General features: G+C 40.6%; 3 protein-coding genes across 3 annotated transcripts; 1 reads left to right on the top strand and 2 right to left on the bottom strand.

Moving 5' to 3' along the window:
- Nucleotides 1-1,601: 1,601 nt before the first annotated feature.
- LOC135431919 (pupal cuticle protein G1A) lies at nucleotides 1,602-2,264 on the bottom strand. Its single transcript, XM_064687335.1, has one exon. It carries the CDS (start codon nucleotides 2,198-2,200, stop codon nucleotides 1,751-1,753), a length of 450 nt encoding a protein of 149 aa, XP_064543405.1. The 5' UTR covers nucleotides 2,201-2,264; the 3' UTR covers nucleotides 1,602-1,750.
- A 1,945-nt stretch (nucleotides 2,265-4,209) lies between these two features.
- On the bottom strand, nucleotides 4,210-4,870 carry LOC135431933 (neuropeptide-like 3). The gene is made up of 2 exons (XM_064687361.1): nucleotides 4,778-4,870; nucleotides 4,210-4,705 (listed from the first exon to the last, which is right to left on the bottom strand). The coding sequence occupies exons 1-2, from the start codon at nucleotides 4,787-4,789 to the stop codon at nucleotides 4,376-4,378; spliced, it is 342 nt and encodes a 113-aa protein (XP_064543431.1). The 5' UTR covers nucleotides 4,790-4,870; the 3' UTR covers nucleotides 4,210-4,375.
- A 7,873-nt stretch (nucleotides 4,871-12,743) lies between these two features.
- On the top strand, nucleotides 12,744-13,310 carry LOC135432017 (uncharacterized protein DDB_G0272718). The gene is made up of 2 exons (XM_064687462.1): nucleotides 12,744-12,792; nucleotides 12,849-13,310. The coding sequence occupies exons 1-2, from the start codon at nucleotides 12,781-12,783 to the stop codon at nucleotides 13,203-13,205; spliced, it is 369 nt and encodes a 122-aa protein (XP_064543532.1). The 5' UTR covers nucleotides 12,744-12,780; the 3' UTR covers nucleotides 13,206-13,310.
- Nucleotides 13,311-14,921: the final 1,611 nt, after the last annotated feature.

Raw genomic sequence — 14,921 nt, 5'->3', positions numbered from 1 at the left:
GATGGTGCTGCTGTTGCCACCCAGCGGTGCCCAGCAGGAGGATTCCACGGTCGGACATGCAATCCTTCGGCGCGACCTCGCGCAAATGATACAGGGCATACCCGATACGCTCAGGTCGGTTTTCGATACAAATGCCGAATATATCAGAAAACCCGTCGAGTTCTTGAGCTTTGGCAAAATCAAACTGGGCGATGACAAGAATAAATCCAATTGAAAATATTACCAACACAAAAGTAACTCTTTTTGCGTGTAAACACATTTTGGTGTAAAACAAACAAAAAATTTTGTTTAACAAGAAACTCTTTTTGAACTTAACGAATATTGAACCAAAAATGTAGCCCTAATTAAGCTTTTGTAGCCTTTAAATATTCTACATTAAATTTAATTTGATTTAGTTAAAAAAAAAATACTTTCAATCCGGATTCGAACTGGCATTCTTACTTGCCGGAAACTTTGTTTGTCAAATAAATGGATAGAGCTTAAAAATTGAGAGAGCGGACTTTTTATTTTAAGTCCTTTTTGGTTATAACTAATAGTTAAAATTAATCAAAATGTTAAATAAGTACTTTGTGTTGAAAACAAGAAGCTTGTTTTGAAGAATATGTAAACATAGTCAATAGTTTTTACAGTGTATTTTTTATATAGCCGCTTGTCACTTTGGACGTTAAATAAAGCCCTTGCAGCTGCAACATTCGATGAACTTTCTGTTTTTGTTTTATTTTTTTCCTGCTCGCGTTGCAGGTTCATTGGCCACCGTCAACAACGCGTGGCGCCATTGGCCTTGAACCTTTGCTGGGACCAAGGCACAACTATCACTATTCATATATACCCGGCATAGTCTCTTATTATGGCTAATAATAACACAACTGGAAATCTAGATTTTCCACCTGAATGACGCTTAACAGCTGGAGATTGTAAAATACTCTTAAGAATATTGGAGTGTAAGTAATTTAAGAAATCACGTTTTGAGGAGTACCAGCTTCTTCTTATTATTTTAATAAATTAATAAAATAAAATAAAAAAATGAGTATGAAAACAAAACAATCAAACTATATTTAAATATCACTGGCTCAAGCCTTCGGCAAAGAACCACATCCATAGACTAGCTTGGGAATCGATTCCAGATATTCGCTGGATTATATATAGGTATATACTTGGATTACACCATATTTTTGGAGATCCATGCTTTTAGTTTAAAGATTGCCTGATGAAATTTAACAGCGGATTGTTGTGAAATATATGTGAAGAGATTATATCTAAAGCAGGCCCAGACTTTGTTGAGTTCAATTTTAAGCGCTACGAATAGGAAAAGCAACTATTCAACTTAATTTCTAGACAATGGAATATCCTGAACTGTTGTCGAATAATATAAAATTGGTTTCAAATCAATGCCAACTTTTAAGAATTTAAATCCAAGCACATTCCATGAAACTAAGTAACCTTTTCGGAGGAAGCCTGGAACGGGTATGTTGCTATAGTTGGATAATCCAAAACATAGCCCCCACTTGTTTACAGCGCAGTTAGAGGCCATGCATAGCTGGCGGGGGGGAAGAGCCTGACAGTGTAAAGACCTTAAGGTCGAGGAACTGCAGCTAAAACAAACAAGGACACGGGCAAGCGAAAAAAATGAGTTAATACTCGATCGATATTCGAAGCAAAATGTATTTATTTATTCAAATTCGTATCACAAAGCCGTCCAACGAAATGCACGTCCCACTGCGCATCGGTTGAGTCCTGCGGATGGTTTCCTTTACCACACTCCTGTCGCGGTGTAGGTCAGCGGCGAGGCAGCGGCAATTTGAGCATAGCTGCTGTGCAACACTGGCGCAGCAGCAGCATAGGTGCTGTGCAACACTGGCGCGGCAGCAGCATAGGTGCTGTGCAACACTGGCGCGGCAGCAGCATAGGTGCTGTGCAACACTGGCGCAGCAGCCGAATAGCTAACGACGGGCGTCGATTTGACCACGGGCGCAACCACATCCTCGACAACATGAGCGGAGCTGTGCACCACCGAATGGCTCTGATGGGAGACAGATGTGGGCACACTCTTCACGATGGCGCCAACCTTGGCCAGAGCGTGCTCCTGGACAATTGTGGCGGCCGGAGCGGAGGCGGCATATACCACAGGCGATTCGTACAGATGACCGGGACGGGCAGCAGCTACGGCGAGCAGAGCAGACAATACCACCAACTTGAACATGTTGCGAGTTTTTTTTTTGAGTTAAAAGTTTGGTCTGTATTGACTGAATGCGTGTTGTTGTGGGCTTGAGTTTCTAGCGAGAACTGCTTGTGGTATGCCAACTGCAGGCGGTGTTTATATAGCAGCTGGCATAATGCCAGCGACCTTCACTACGCACAACAACGAAATAAAAACCATATCAGATTCAATTCTCACACACATTCAATAAGCAATTAGCGTCGGTGGGCAGCTCAGCTCCACTCAACTCAACTGAGCTCAGCTCCGGCAATTGTTGGTTGACAAACAAAACCAAAACCAAGAGTTGCTGGCAACCAGTTTAATTTGGCTCTGGCCCTTTATTAGCCGCTGCCCTCAGCTGCATTACTTGCACTTTAAGTGCGTCTCGAGCTTAGTTCTTTCAGGGTCAGCACGTTTGGAATTTCAATTTCCATTTCAGTTTCCCATTTGAACCTCAGCTACGTGCGCCACAAGACGTTCAGTTCAAGCAGCTTCACTCTGTAGGCTTCGAGAATGTGAAAAGAAGGGTATGCCATAATTTGTATTATTACAATAAGTTACAAGTCCAGTTACAGTCTAGTTACAATCAAATTGCTTCGACCTTCAGCTGAGAATAACGATTTCCTACTCCGGAATACGTTGCCAGATGAATTTTTCTACACCTAGACATTAAATTCTGTATGTGGATTCTACTGTATAACTAGAAAGTAGGACTAGCTATTTTCGGCACGCCACAGATTTAATACCCTTACGTTTTTTAGAGGTTTAGAGAGTAGTCAAGATAGACTTCGTATACATAGAAAAATATGACTGTGCGATCTACAGAAGATTTGGATCAAAGATAGCCAGCAAAGTTTAACTAGTAAATGCCAAGTTTGGTCAAGATATTTTGGTAGAAAAAAAAGTTGTTTATTGAAGAACTTACCTTTCGACTAATCATTGCTATGGTTGTCCCGAGGGGTTAGGATGTCAGACCTCTAACCAAGGATTTGGCAATTTGGATGGAGAGTTCTTTTTGGGACTCGAAAAGCTGCAACTGCTTCCCGAATCCCAATCACACGAACTTTATACATATATCGCAGAGTTCTGATAACGCGCTTCGCTCGCTGTGATTAAATCCTTATAGTATATCCTTATACTCTCACTGTGAGTCGAGAATTATCTGTCTCTCTCTTATGCTGGTTCATGGTCGTCAGGTTGGTGCTTCAAAGATTGTTACAGCTGGTAAAGTTTAGCTTAATTTAAATACAGCTTACGATTAGTTAAATAATCATTTTTCACATTTCGTTCTAGCAATGGGAATGGTGTATATACAGCAGAGTTCCGTCATTTTTAAAATGGGATCAAATGGATCCCATTCCATTCCTGGAATAAAGGGGAGAATTACTCATTTGTACAAATGTTGATTATACCAAAGAGTCCTTAAAAATTACATTTTAAAACATATTTGAATTTATTAAAGGACGCATATTCTATGGAATATAAACATTTTATAAAGATTATTTTAGAATGATATATAACAAATTTGATACGCCTAGATTTAATTTTTATCTGGCTGATTTGACTTTGAAAGCTTCTGCATTAAAATCGCATATGATTTCAAAGCAAGTTATCTGAGTTTCCCACTTAGTGTGGAAGATATGGAATAATAAACGTTTTCCTTTGACATCCAAATTTTGAACTAAATACAGAGTTGTTTGGGTAAAGCTAAGTCCATTTTTTATACGCCCAGCTTTGAGTAGGGCATAGTTTTCAATTTTTCTATTCCTATATATCAAATACTTAGGTCGAAACTCGTGTTGTCGACTAAATATTAAATAAAATAAATATTAACTAAAAGATAATTATTATTATTCCATCTACTCCTTATCGTTAGGTTAGGATAATACTTAAAATATAATAATGATTCCATCTACTTCTTATCGTTAGGTTCTGAGTACTTGGATTAAAAGTAATCTCTAGCCTCCCTCCCACCTAATCGACGCCCACTTCAATGCAAGTATTACGCAGAATTATGTTTATGAAATTATGGACATTTATTTACATCAGTCAAAAGGGTCAAGAAAAGAGAACAAAATGCAGAAAGGGTATGGAAAAATCTCGAGCAGTTCCAGTCCAGAAGCGAATACACCGAAGCAACGCTTCCGCTTCCGCTTCCGTTCAGAGTTGAAAGTGCTCCTACCAGGAGGACGCCCAGCCGTGAGAGGCCCACGAAGGCGACAGGATGCTGGTGTGCAGAGCTGGAGCGGCATAGGTCTTGTAGATGGGCGCTGCATAGGTCTTCACAACGGGCGCCAAAATCGGCTGGACAATGTGCGCCGAGCTATGCACCTGGCTGATGCTCTGATGCGACACCGACGTCGGTATGCTCTTCACAATGTGTCCCACACTGGCCAGCGCGGGCTCATGGATAATCGCTGGTGCGGCATAGCTGGTATGCAGCAGAGGACCTGCCTCCAGATAGCCGGGACGGGCAGCAACCACAGCGAGCAGAGCAGACAACACCACCTGTGGGCGGAAGAATTGGAGAATTGTTAATGGAGGAGGCGTGGCGTGGCCAGGGTAGTTGCTTGGACTTACCAATTTGAACATTTTTGCTAATCCTTGCGTTAGTTGGCGCTAGCTATTTGCTATAGAAATGAACTGTAGGTCTGTGTTGACGCGTCGCCGTTGACTGTTGCTAGCTGCAAATCCGCGACAGCTTTTATACACAAAAGCTGCCCAGACACACACACACACGCACACACACACACACACACACGAGCGATCCAAATTCAAAATCCAAAAACTGCGCCAAAAGTGCAGTAAATACAATAATAATAATTTTTGCACAGACATCGTTAAGAAAAGCCTGAAAAAAAAAACGACGAAGGCGACCCACCCGAATGTCCGGGCGGACGGGCGATCGGCTGCTGCAGCTGATTCAACAGCAACAACAACAACAGCAACAACAACATTAACAATGCTTTCGTTTACAGTTTTTCCGCCCAGCCCACTAACTACGAGAAGAAAAAAAACCAGTCAAAAGCTGCCAGACATCGGATTGCCCCCATCAGAGCGCGCAGTCGGCCAGTTGGGCACTTGGCCACTTGGTCGCCAGTTGGCCAGCGTCTGCCACTTGCAACACACCCAGCAACAACAGCAACAACAGCAACAACAGCAGCAACAACAACAAAAAGAGGCGCAACATTTTCGTGTCTGCTTTGCTGTCATTTTTCCACAGCCCAAAGTTGACCGTGAAAATTGTTATATACTCGCCCAAAACGTGAAGATGAAGCGTATTGGTTCACAGTGAGAGCATATTAGCTGGGTGTATATACTCGTGCTAGCGGGTATTGCCCGGCCTTGCCCGTTTTGTGCCACAGAGGAAGCTTGGATACAAATGATTTTTCGTATAGATCTTTGGAAGCGAATTTGAACACGAAAAGTCACCCACCAAATCTCGGACCCCCATTTCCACCAAGGAGGAATGCATTTTTCGAAAGGTAAGGAAAATCTTAAAGGAATTTGAACAAAGATGTTTGGAAATGAGTTTGAGGCCGATCGGATGGTAAACAAAAAAGTTTCATGTAAACGTTTTTCGCGCTTTTTCCACGCTCGCGGGTGGAATTTCCCGAAACCCTCGTCTACAGTTTTATATATAGAGATATACACCGATAAAATGTAATTGCCACGCCCAGTTATAGCCGGAGTTACCAGGTGGCCCACTAATTACCTTCTCTTTAGATCAAGCCCAAAAATTTTATAACTCAATTTGCCTCCTCGCCTATTTCAAGCTCTTCTTGGGCCTGTGAACGAGTATTGCGCAGTCGTTCACAGCCGACTGCAACACGTTGAGTTGTCCGTGTTTGTGTTTGTCAGTCTCTGGCGGCACGCACCGCCGGCAACCACTACGCAATTGTCGCAGCCACGCAACCAGCCACAAGAAGTGGCAAAAAGTGGCTCAAGTTCAGTGCGTGGCGATGGTCACTGTCAAATTGCCAAAGCTGGCAAAGTTGTTGTGCTTGTTGTTATGACTAGTTTTCTTTTTTTTTGGTTTGTTGTTTATCCCAGGCGAAGAAGTGGCAGCAGAATTGTAAATAAAGTTTATTAACCATAAAGAAAGGCGTGTGCTGGACAATTTGCTGGTTCAACTTGCGGGTCACGTAGAACGCGCAGAACTCTTCAGGCTGAGGGAGTGAAAAAGCAAGTAGGCAAAGTTGTCTTGGGCGCAACGAATATCTGATGCCCTTTAGGTCTAAGATATATCAGACATAAAATATGATCTTGGTCAAGAGATAAGCTTTAAGTATGATAAGTTTTAAGATGTTGCTTAAATACATATGATATACCCGGAACTAATTAGTAATAAGGATTAAAAAAACTATACAATATATTTTAGCCGACTTTTCAATAAGTAGTTGATTTAGTTTAGCCAATACTAGTATATATATTAGCTAAAGCAAAAAGCAGCATATGTGATTAATTTTATAAAGATACCATACAAAGTCGATAAGTTCACATAGAACAATCAGTTAGAATATGCCTACAGCGACTCGGCATGTTAAACTTATCAAGCATTTTATGCATTGTGGTCAAGTAAGACACCATAACACCCGCTGGGCATACAATATGCCCTAGGGTATTTAAGAAAGAAAAAAACTGATTACATTCCTTTTTGCATTAAAAAAGTGAACATTACTGTAAGCATATTGTAATTTCCTGTTATGCTAATCAGCGCCACAACAAGACAATGCCTCTGCCCACATAGAATCCGCTCTTGCTTCTCTCTCTCTCTCTCTCTCTGTCTCTAGTTATCCCTCTCTTTCTCTCTCTCGAGCGAGTTCCGCTTTTGTAATAGTTGTTGCCTCAGTTGCCATTCTACAAACTGCGAGCTTGCGCCGTTATGACCATTTGTCAGCTATTTTTTTTTTCTTCTGTTTAGCGTGATTAATGAATACTGCAAACTGGCGACACATAATTCAGGCAGCTGCCCCGCCCCCCTTTTGCTCAGGTCTCAAGTCTCTCTCTCTCATATTTGTTTACAAAAAATATTCTTTTGGCCTGCCAAAGTGCTTTTTAATAGATTTTCGATTTCTATTTTGGAGCCAGACTCACGACAATTGTTGTCTGGTTTCTCAACGAAATTCCTTTGGCCCGATATCCGGGCTATGCCCGCACCAGAGGGTAATGTACGCCTTATGGCCAACCCACACACACACACACACACTCCACTTGCGACTCTCTGGGGACCGGGCTCGGGCTGGACGGGACAGGGTCTTGTGACAGTTCTGGTTAGCGCGGCTCACCTGGCTTGCATAACAATGACAATATCTATAGATCGTTTAATCTGTGCTCTGTGCAACCTGGTTGGTTGTTTAGCTGCTTTTTAGCCAACTCCCATCCCCCCCCGTGTTAACCAACTTAATTTTGCTTTTAATTAAAGCCAAGTGGAGCAATTACAGTACTTAACCAGCGCTCAGTGCTGGGTCGACGTCAGCTTTGATCATTTTCAAATTAACTCGAGCTCGGCATGGTCAACTTTTTACTCAGTTTTTTGTTTGTCATTTCTTTAGAGTCAATTGGCTCGAAGGTCGCTAAGTTTCTGCGAGAATCAACTTTTCGTTCAAGACCGACAAAATACGGAAATCGGTTAAAGATAACAAATTAATCGATACACGTGGAAGCCATCCTGTTTGTAAACATTATCTTAGAGCATCTAACTGGTATTTAATTGGAGTTTTATAGAAATGATTACGAAATGAAAGAGAAGGCCTTATCTAAGTATGCTCGACTTGGGCATACTGTGTAGCCAGTTCTAAAGAAATCTATTTTTATAACTTTAGTCATAGTATCGATCCTTATATAACTTTCAGAATAGTTAGATATTGCGCTAAATACAGTTGTGTGTCGCATATAGAAACTTTTTCTTGGGAATTATAATAAAATAATTAAGATAGTTATAATGGAGGTAAGGTATTCCATAAGTGAAACACTCATGAACTGTGTATGAAATGTGAGATGCTTAAGAAAAATACAATGGGGCCCCTTTTAAATCGAAGTAATATATATATACAGACGGGTGGACATGGTCTACATCGATTTGATCTGTTAAAGCTGAAAAATATACTTATATAGTTATTGTAATCATAGAAGTCTCCTTCTGCTTTTTAATAACATAAACATAACAACAATATACACGCTTTTTACCATTTGAATTGTACAAGGTATTATTAAACCTTTTTTATAAATCTATCTAATATTTATAAACATAAGAATGCATGGACGAACAGGTTCTCGGTTCAAAGCTGCAGCCGACTTTACAATTCGGAATCCCATTTTTTACTCAACATGAATCGAACTTTAAATCGTTTTGTTGTTGGGCATTTATCCAAAAAAAAAAATTAGTTTGGTTCAAAACCACTTTTTCATATATTATTACAACATTTTTTATGTTATTCACGATAGATTCAATGTTCAAAATCTGACTTTCTAGGGTATGTGGGTAGGGCGTCTCCCATTCGTGTAACTTGATGACAACCATTACTCATGTTGTAAAGGGTATTCAGTTTGAGGTACTGCAATAAGCTTTGGCATAACTGCTAAAAGCACAATCTTAAAAAAAAGACACTTATTGCATTTGCAGGCAGAAAATAATGAATACACATATCTACTTAACTATCTATCAATCTTAGTGTCATATACTACATGTGTATGTACAAATGTTGGTCCAGATTTTGGGTGCATGTAAATTGACTAAATTTTTAGCTTTATTCATGCTTTGTCCGAACATGAAAACCGCCGCCGCCCCACAGCAACAATACAAATGGGAGCCTGTCCTGCCACAGTTCACTCAGGTGTCAGTCAGTCAGTCGGTCGGTCAGTCAGTCAGTCGGTCGCAAAGTCGGTTAGTTAGTTATTTGGGCACTCAGGCAGCCGGCGCCAGGCACGAGTTGGCCAAAGTCTAGCAAAGAGTTTGGCAGATTGCGCAAAACAAAAAAGCAAAGAAAAAAAAAATCAGTGAGAAATGTTTTCAGTTAAATAGATATAATTTTTGGGCCTGCAGCTGCGCATTTTTAGTGGGTTGTTCGCTTAGAGATAATATGAAAAGCGCATTGGAAAACGTATGCGATTCGAGTGGCTCGTTCAAGCATTTCGATACGTAATTGCATTAACACGCAGCGCTTAGTGGGACAACGCGGCGTATGCTTAATAAAAAAGCAGCAGCAGCAGCAGGTGGCCAAAATGTGGCAAATCGTGTTGTTGCTGTTATTTCTGCTAAGGTCAGTTGAGTGTCCATCAACAATGACATTTTTAGCTGGCCAGCGGATGTGTGTGCAAAGTTATTTCCATAGCAATAACATTGAAATTACTTTTGGGCCAACACGGCGTATGCGCAACGTTAGAGCAGGTGCCGAGACTAACCCACTAAACTAAAGCGAATGTCTTGCCACATAAAGCCGCAAGTGGCCTGCAATAAAGCCAGTTTTCGTTTTAGAGAGTGTGCAACATTTCCTGGTGCAGATAAGACGAATTCGTTGCATTTGTTAAGTTTCGGGCGTGTTCGCTCTGTGGGTCAAGACAATTGACCAGACCAGACTTGAGCTGGCCAAGCCACAGCAAATTGTTAAGCAAATATTTTCATATTCAATTGCTCGCCGCCTGATTAATCTAAGCCAAAAGACAGCCGACAACCGAGTGCCTCCATTTGACATTTGGCGTCGAGTTGCCGCACTCCAACTGCACTTGTCGCCTGTCAATTGCAGCGCGACATTCTAATGAGCTTCCCCTCCCCCTCCACCCCCGCGCCAGTTGAGCACCTTGAATGTCGCGTTCGTGAACTTTTTGTTTGTGCTTGTGTAGCTCCAGTTTCTAGACTTAAATATCATAGCCAAATGCAGGCATAGATCTTCAATCCTAACCACGACACATGACGTTGAGGCTACAGGCTGCGAGTGCCACTTGCTTCCACATTTTTATACTCCAGAAGCGAGTTTTATAATTGTGACGAAATATGGGCAATGCATTGAAGAAGACATCTTCAACTCCATAAATTATATATATATTTTTGATTAGTATGTGAGTTTCGAGTGTCTCAATTTTAGCTGGATTGAGAACTTATATCATCTATCTTAACCAAACTAAGCAGTTATGTGCTTCAAAGTTCTTCTAGCATAAATCAACTGGATTGAATTCTTATATCATATACATATATATTTTAAACAAACTACTACTTTTCCTAATATATGAACCAAGTTTTATCAACATCCGTCTACTATATCATAATCAATTAGTTTCCCAGGGATAAACTCTTTTACTTGCAAGATATTCTGAAATTATTATCTTAACAAATAAGAATATTCTTCTCAATTTCAATTCTTATCAGACCACGATCTTATATACTCTATATTACTTCTTATAGGTTCTCACACATGTTATATGTCTGCCAGGGTATCTAATCTTCGACTACCCGTTAAGAACTGCTTCTTGTTAGACAAAGTTCAGCTAGTTTTTGCAGCTTATTGAAATATTCTCAGCCTAAATATAAAGATAACAAGAATTGCAACTAATTTCCACGCCAGCAAATCGGATGGAAAATAATGCACAATTCAATTGGCGAGTGTGAATTTCCGCTGCAACCGCTAAAAGCCAAAAAAAAATAAATGAAAATTAAAAAAAAAAACAATTTAAAAAAGACAACAACAACAATTTGGCTAGCTGGTCAAGGTCGTTGCAGGCAAATGTAACACTGGCATAAATTATGCTTGCCGCGGCAGCAGCAGTTGCCACCATGTGTTGCAAGCCAATTCGACAACAACAACAACAACAACAATTACAACGGCAAACAGTTGCTGCCATTAGTAACGGTATACGATGAACTAAAGGCACAAATTGCGGCGACATAAGCAGAGGCAAAGGCAAAGGCAAACGCTTTGGCAATTACCAATGGCAACATTTCAGCCCAGACGACAACAACAACAAAAACAATCGCTGCCAAAATCTTCGACACGCTTGATTGAGAAATTCCCGTAGTGTTGGGCATGGTTAACACTGATTGAAGATACCAAATAAATAGCTAAGGATAAACGTGAGTTGGGATAGATCCGACCACAGGGTCTTTGATCAGAAAGTTGAACTCTGAGAATTGAATGGCAGAATTATTGGCTCAAAGCCAAATAAGAAATACAAAAGCGAAAAGAACACTGAGCAGCAAAAACAAAATTAATAAATAAGAGATATGAAATCTAATATCATTATAAATTAATTTAAGCAATATTTGAAAATTCCTATAAAAGGTTTTTCGATCAAAAATTACAGATATTACAATAAACTATAAATTTGAAAATATGTCAATATACGGAAAAAATTGGCTAATAAAACAAATTATGGTAATCTTTGTGGGTATCAACATAAAAATATATTCAAGTTCAAAGATAAAAGAGCTTTAATAGAGAAATTATAAAAACTGTTGTCAATTGATATCTGCACATAATTGAATTTCTAACGAATTACGAACCAGAAGATGATCTGGGAAGACGCTCTTCAAGCTCCTGTCAGTAGGTCAGAACGGGAGCATATGAAGAGTCTTCCGATAGTTGACTAATACTTTTATTCATAGAATAACAGATCATGCCATTCTATTGCTTAAGTACAAAGGGCTAAACTTTGTTACAATGGGCGTAATGCGCAAATTCCCTATAATGAAAGAACTCCGAACCAACGGAGGAAACCCACCAAAAATAATCATACTTAACTTAAAGGTGGTTAATAAATTTTCATGTAAATTAATGGAGATCTATGGCTTACAAAGCTGTTACTTAGAGAGTGTAACTCATTTAGCTGGAGAATACATAGACTTCTTTCATTTGTGGTAGACGGGAAATAAGATGAGATCATCCGGAATTTAACTAAAAAAATTGTTTACTCTAGCTCTTAAGCTTCGTATGCATATTTATAGCAATTATTTATCTATTGCAAGTTCCTGAAGTCGAATGTTAAATTATTTAAAAGATACTAAACGGACAAGCTCGACTTTAAATTGTAAACAGGGTATCAAAATATATTGATATTTATAAAAATAAAAAAAATTTCATTGTTGATAATATATCACAAATATCGTTATTACTATCAGCTGCCTTCCATTCCCAGCTCAAATCATGCTGCTTGTAGGCCAGTGTAAGCGAAGCGATAATCAAAATCGAGGCAATTACAGCGTCTGCTGCAACGGCGGCAACCTCGGCAACGGCAACGGCAACTGCAACTGCAACAGCCACTGCGGATGCAAGTGGCAACGTTGTTAATGCCGGCAGCGCGGATATGGCAAAGCGGCAAAGTCGATGAGTGGGTGGGGGGATGGAGGGGGGTGTTGTAAACACAAAACGTTGCATTGAAATCGCGACAAACAATGAGAGCATCTGCAGCTGTTGGAACTGTCGAGCGTTGGCAGCTGCTGCTGCTGCTGCTGCAGCCAATGGCAACTGATGCAAGACGGCAAGTGTATAAAAGCCACCGCGTGGTGTCATGGTGGCATCAGTTGCACGCTGCAAGTCATCGAGCACCCCACACACACACCCACACACAAGGATTACACACACACACACAACATGCTGAAATTGGTAAGCAAAAGGATAACCACCGAAGGAGTTGCCTCAAATAATGCCATCTTTTTCAGTTGCTGTCGCTGCTCTTGCTGTGCGCCTTGGCCCAGGCACGCCCTGGATATCTGCATGGCCACCACCACCACTATCCGGAGTATCCGCTCCTGGCCGCCCATCATCACCACATCGAGCCGCTGCATGTGGCCAAGATTGTGCATGTGCCCGCTGCCGTATCGCATCAGAGCTCGACGGTGGTGCACAGCGTACCGCATCATATTATCAAGCCGGTGGTGCTGCCCACTGTGGTGAAGACTTTGGTGCATCCACCCATCATAAAGACCTACCATCCGGCGCCCATCATCAAGGCCTATCCCTACGATCCCTTCCACTTCCATCATCATCACGATTTCCATGATTATCACCTGCACTAGGCAACCACCTGGGCGCTCTTTTACTCTATAAACCACCCACCCAGCCGCTTTTACCACTCGATCTTGCCTGCTGCCTGAATGTGTATGAATGTGTGTGCAAATTGTTGTCCAGCAACTCGATAAATGTATTAAGAAATTTAAATAAAAATTTGAAACTAAATAAGTTCTGTGGTTAGTCATTTTTATCAGTAAGAACTGGAGAAACTTTGCAGACGTCGCCCTGGCTCTGATAAATGCAAGATTTGAGCCAGCAACCTCTCGCTTATTGGTCCGACGCGCAGACTAATGACGTCTTTGCAATGCACACTTAAATGGAATCGCTATTTTAATCGTTTTCATACGAAGTTAACATTATTTTTATCAGTTTACTAGGGAAACTTAATAGACGTCGCCCTGGCTCTGATAAATGCAAGATTTGAGCCAGCAACTTCTCGCTTATTGGTCCGATGCTCATTGGTGCTTATTGGTGCAATGCACACTTAAATGGAATCGTTATTTTTATCTGTTTCAGACGAAGTTTGGGCTGCGCGTTGATCGCAAATCAGTTCGTCAGTCTTTATATTAATATTGTCAGCTTTTATGTATATTGATTTTTGCGTGTTATTTGTTGTTAACAAAGAAATGTGGTCTATATTTGTGGCTTGTCTTGCATTTGATTGCGGGTAATTGATAGCCCCCTCATAAATGCCAGACTGGCGATGCTGACGTCGAGAAAGCAAACAACATAACAAATAACTGATTACCTATGCACAGCCCGATACCCTTTCCACCCTCAGCTCTTTAAACAATGCCTTGGCCAGCATAAACAATTGAACTGGTTTTTGTTTTAGCCGGAAAGTAAGCCTATAGCACATCTCTCTTGGCCTGCCTCGACCACATAACACACAATGCAGGGCAAGTGACTTTTGCGAAGTAGAGATGGCAGAGTATCAAATTTTTACATCACGATACGAACACGAATCACAGCCTGGTAAAAATTAGAGCTAAGCGATACAAGAATATGTGAAATATGCCATTAAATACTTTTATTTCTGAGCCTTAATAGAGCATTCCAAGAGACATAATCATTCATCCAGAAATAAAAACTCCTTATCAATTATACACACAATAACTTAACGAATACGTGTGAATTTAAATATTCCACTCGAAGCTCTGTTAAAAGTTAGAGCTAAACGATGCAAATAAATGTGAAATATGCCATTAAATATTTTCATTTTTCAACCTTAAGAGAGTATTCCAAGGGACATAATTATACATCTATAAATTAAAAACTCCTTATCAAGTCTCCACACAATAACTTAACGAATGCGTGTGAATTTAAAAATTCCACCCGAAGCTGTGAAAAATTGGCGGAAAACGACTTTTTTGTTTACCCAACGATCCACTTGAAACTAATAAGTGTGAAACGCATTGTAGTTACACACTCATGAGAAAATCGAAAGAAATTGGTCTCTCATATAAAAGAAAACCAAAGCAGACCAATTGTGCAAGCTTGACTTGACACGTGCTCATCTCCAGCCCTTGGTGGGCTGTGAATAATAGGCTAAGCTAACCTAAGCGACTTGGTGACATAATTAGCATGTAATCAGGGAGTTATCATACGACACCAGTGGCAGACAACGTGAATGGTTGTTGGGTTGGTTGCTGGGCTGGTTCCCAAGCTTATGACAAACACTTGGCCAACAGCACGTGTGTGCGAGTGTGCGCGAGTGTGTG

The sequence above is a fragment of the Drosophila montana genome, unplaced genomic scaffold (assembly GCF_035044405.1).
Source record: "Drosophila montana isolate Dmon_TW-CO22-7 unplaced genomic scaffold, ASM3504440v1 contig_1455_1, whole genome shotgun sequence".
NCBI lineage: Eukaryota > Metazoa > Arthropoda > Insecta > Diptera > Drosophilidae > Drosophila > Drosophila montana.
This window is presented reverse-complemented; position numbering and strand designations above follow the sequence as displayed.